This window comes from Hordeum vulgare, chromosome 2H, assembly GCF_904849725.1.
Source record: "Hordeum vulgare subsp. vulgare chromosome 2H, MorexV3_pseudomolecules_assembly, whole genome shotgun sequence".
Lineage (NCBI taxonomy): Eukaryota > Viridiplantae > Streptophyta > Magnoliopsida > Poales > Poaceae > Hordeum > Hordeum vulgare.
Window position 1 is genome coordinate 384,667,569 of NC_058519.1, and position 4,783 is coordinate 384,672,351.

Consider the following 4,783-nt stretch of genomic DNA (forward strand, 5'->3'; position numbering starts at 1 on the left):
CCAGTTCCTCTTAACCTTTAGCTTCCCCCATTGCAGCATCACCGTATTCGGGGAGGAGGGGTAGTTGTCATCATCCTCTTCTTCTACGTTGTCTTCCGTCATAACCCCTCTTTCTCCGTGCTTGGTCCAAACATTATAGTGTGGCATAAAACCCTTCTGAAGCAGGTGGAAGTGAAGGGTTTTATAGTCGGAGAATTGCTTCGTATTCCCACAGATAGTACATGGACAATGCATAAAACAATTCCGCTTATTTGCCTTAGCCGCCTCGAGAAAATTATGCAGGCCATTAATATACTCAGAGGTGCGTCACTCATCGTACATCCATTGACGGTTCATATGCGTGCGTTATATAATAAAGTGTATTAAAAACTACACAAATCTTGATGGAAACGGAGCTTGTACAAGGAGCTTCTAAAGGAGAAAGCTTAAGTGTGGCTCGGGCATCATCGAACACCTCATGTGCATAGGAGGTGAGCTAGAGCACCACAAAGCTCTCCCACGGCCGGCCGAAAAAATAGAGTAGTGCACTTCTCTGCTCGCGGGGGTATATGTAGGCCAACCGTTGGTCCCGGTTTGTGGCTGGAACCGAGACCAAAGGACAACCTCTGGTCCCGGTTCCAGCCACAAACCGGGACTACTGGTTGTGGACCAGGAGCAAGGCACATTGGTCCCAGTTCGTGTCTGGAACCGGGCCCGAAGGTGACAAACGAACCGGGACAAATGGCCCACGAGGCTCGACCGGCGCCCTGGCCTCACGAACCAGGACCTATGCCCACATGGGTCTCGGTTCATGAGTGAACGGGGACTAATGGGATTTCATTAAGTTGACCAAAGCCCTCTTTTCTACTAGTTTTGGCATTTTGCTTTAGGTAAGTCTCCTTTGGAAGTATTGTATGGATATACACCTAGATACTTTAGCATCAGTGAATCAAATACTATTGCTCTAGTATAAATGCAAGAGTGGATGCAAGCAATGCAACTAGTAACTAAGACAGTTAGACATCATTTGTTGAGGGCTCAACAAAGAATGAAGAGCCAAGCAGATAAAAACAGGACTCAGAGATCCTTTCAGATTGGTGATTCATTTTTTCCTAAATTACAACCATATGCCCAAACATCTGTTTACTCTAGGCAGAATCAAAAGTTAGGCTTCAAATTCTTTGGACCATTTCCAATTGTGGAAAGAATTGCTGAAGTAGCTTACAGGTTGGATCTTCTAGTGGGCAGCCGTATCCACCCAGTTTTTCATGTGTCTCATCTCAAATGTTTCCTTCCTCATGAAACAAATGTGCAGTCAAGTTTGCCATCTCACCATGTTGCTTTGCGAGTTACAGTTCAGATTCTGCAGCGGCGAATGCGGTGTATGGGAAATAAAATAGTAAGTCAAGTCTTAGTTCGCTGGTCTGAGTCATCTTCACAGGATGATTCGTGGGAAGATTTGGAGTTCTTGCAGAAAGAATTTCCACGTGTACCGGCTTGGGTTCAAGCCGATTCTCAAGGAGGGAGGAATGTCATCAATGCGGGTACTCGGGCGTCAAGCAGCGAAGCTGTGAAGACGGCGACGACAATAGAGATGACTGACGAAGCCTTCTCTCAATCGAGCCGGGGAAGAGGCGCGCCAAGACTTGAACCTGTCGGAGGCCCAGGACGACGACCCTCTCACAACGCGACCCGGTCCAAGTGGAATACCGGCCCAGAATGGGTTTGTCGTTAAATACCCGCGTTAGTGTTCTGTTAGCGTTTGGCGAATGGGACGGCGGCTTCGGCCGGAGCTTTGTAAGTCGAATTCTACCGTGAACTAGCTATGAGGATGGTTGGGAGGAATAATACGCTATCGCCATTGCCACAAATCCAAGCTCATTCCCCAACCGAGAGCCATCTTACACCAACCAACAAACACACAATGAAGATATATATAACGTATTCCAAAGGGGTAATCTGAATGAGCATAATCAATGTCATCGTGCGTATGTGTCGTGTCCTTGCTGAAGGTGGTGAACTGAAGCTTGGATTTCGGATGAGAATCCGGAGTTCAACCTTATTGTGGACTCGTCATCATCGGCGCACGTGCGGCGATTCCTTCATGAATGTTAGCCTAGGAGTTGTGTATTTTCCATTCATGTTGTGTCTTGTATCATATGGTTAGTGGCTATCTGGGAGAGTTATTGTCGCGAGGTATACGACCTTAGTGTTTGTTTTCCGCTTTATTTCCGGATAGATGGTGTTCGGTCATTGGATTTTTCACTATTAATAATATATAATTTCATGCATCATGCAGAGGCTCGGAGCTATCCTACTTATCAAAAAAAAATACAACCTTGCGAAATAATTATACTTTAGTGGATAAGCACCTGTTATAATACCATTTGCTTACTAGGACTGGATATCTTAATAGTCAATTTTAAGATGTGTCAATAATTTAATTAAATGGTTAGCTCATATGAATAATCTACAATTTATTAACCAACCAGGCCTAGTTAGGATTATTTTTTTGAGAACATATGCCGCTTGGTTATGATTAATTCTTTGAAAACATGAAAGACATTTTGTTAAACTAAATACTCACAGAGTTAAATCCAGTAAACGTGTTCTTAATTAAAAAAAAATCTGTGAGACACATCTTAGGAGATTTGAGACTTTAGCTGAAACAATTTACAAGTAAAAGAACGAGCTCAAGCACTTTCTGATCATCCTTGCTTCGTCGAAACTACAAACCCGCAACAATGGCCACCAACAAAGAATTAGAGAAAGAAGCTTTCTACTCTGGTTTCTGTTCTTGTATCTGCTGAACAGAGGCACATTACTAGTCCAACCAACAAACAGACAGTGAAGATATATATAACATATTCTAGAGGGGTAATCTGAATGAGCGTAATCGATGTTAAACGTTCACAGACGATACTAAAGAATGTGAATTGTATTTATTCTTCGACAGACAAATACAACAAATAAATTGTACAGTAGTACACTGAACCCTGATAACACTGTAGTAGGAAGGAAGGAACATGCAGGGAAGGCAATGTGCATGCCACTGCCAGCCAGAGAGTCAAGAATAACAAGAACAAATCCGCAAATGTACCGACATGATTAAGACTTAAGCACTCCAAAACTATGCCTTGGTACCCATGGATCGGTGAGGTCCCTCTCACATGGCCAATGCCACAGCCATGCCCATGGCGAGCACCACCGCAGCGCTTGCACTGATGCTGGCAGCGCCCGAGCCAGAAGGCGAACTGGGCGCCTGTGTCCCCGTTGGCGACGACACTGTCGGCAGCTGCTCGTCTGTGGCCGACCCCTCCGGCGCCGGCACCGGGGCGGCGACAGGGGCGACGCTCCTCTGGCCCCTGGGCTTGGTGGGGGCGGCGGTTGCGGCGGCAACGTTCACCTGGAGCTTCATGCCGGCGTCGCAGTGGCCGGCGATGCTGCAGATGAAGTAGCGCTTCCCAGCGGTGGTGAGCTTGACCTTGGTGCTGCCGCCGGTGTAGCTGGCGACGACCTTGCTGGCCGTGCAGGCGTCGTAGTCGGCCTTGCTCACCTCCACGACGTCGTGCGCCGGCGAGTACGAAAATACTGCAACCATTGATCGCAAAAAGTTTGTCAGGTCGGTTCTTGATATAATCGTAACCGTCAAGAGCTAGATCGAGTAAGGAAGTGAGCTTAAAATAAATACGAACCGAGGCTGTCTCCCGGAGAGAACTTCTGCTTCGCGGACCACGAGTCGTAGCCGCCGCTGGTGGACCAGGTCGCGCCGCTCCCGCCCACCGGGTGATCCACTGCCACGGTGAGCTGCGCAAGCGCTGCCACGGCCACGACGGCGACGAAGACGGCCTTCACCATCATTGCCATGGATAGAACCCGGCTTCTAGCAATTAAGCCAACCCACAAGAGAAGACTGTTTGTGTTTGAGATGCGAGGCGAGGTGAGTTGAGAGCTTGAGATCTGAGGCGATTGTGGAGCTAGCTAGCTGGCGAGTTGCTGCTTATATAGACGGAGCTGCAGGCCGTACGTCGTCATGCCTGACATGGTTGACGGCCGGGCGCGGCGGGGTGAACTGGAAGGGGTTGGTGGCCGGACGCGGCAACTCATTTGACCCACAGCTAGCTAGCTATCGAGCTTCAACAACTCTCCATTATTATGCTGCATGCATTGGTACAGCTTCCTTGCTTGCAGAAAAGAAATGTACTAGTAGTTTAGCACCATGGCCATGTGCACACTGCGCAGTCGTGCTCAACAACTGCGCTGCTCATTAGCACACATTGCATATTTTAGTCCCCTGCTCTTTGTTAGTTGGGGATGTTTGTTTACAGGTTTCCACGTTATGCGGGAGTGCCAAAAGTTGAGCACCCTACCTACTTGACGTGTTTCATGGCTTCCACGCCCATATCAACTTATTCCAAATTTGTTGGACGCGGTTGTCGGTCGCTTGGTGGATGAACGCGTCGCCTCCTCTCGCGACTCCGGGACGAACCCAATCGTGCCGCCACCGGCCTCCTCGCACGCTCCCCCCCCTTCCGCTTCGCCGCTGCCGGAGAGGATGCCGGTGAAGTTGTGCGCGCCCCAAGGATGGCGGCGGTGGGGCTCCTTGCGTCGGCGCTCGCGATTTGGCGCGGCTCGGGTAGTGGATCCGGGGTGGCGGCAGTGCCGTGCGCGGGGGCCTTGGTGGTAGGCGCATCGGAGCTCGGCGGCGCGTGCTGTGCGGAGGCAGTGGGGGACGCGCGAGGGGGCACGGCAGATGCGCGAGGAAGCGTGCGGCTGGGCACGGTGAGCGGTTGTCGGACGCGTC

The 4,783-nt window shown here is 49.7% G+C and overlaps 1 protein-coding gene across 1 annotated transcript; it reads right to left on the bottom strand.

Moving 5' to 3' along the window:
- Positions 1-2,902: 2,902 nt before the first annotated feature.
- LOC123430127 (uclacyanin 1-like) lies at positions 2,903-4,040 on the bottom strand. The gene is made up of 2 exons (XM_045114030.1): positions 3,675-4,040; positions 2,903-3,570 (listed from the first exon to the last, which is right to left on the bottom strand). Exons 1-2 carry the CDS (start codon positions 3,844-3,846, stop codon positions 3,146-3,148), a joined length of 597 nt encoding a protein of 198 aa, XP_044969965.1. The 5' UTR covers positions 3,847-4,040; the 3' UTR covers positions 2,903-3,145.
- Between the last annotated feature and the right edge of the window lie 743 nt (positions 4,041-4,783).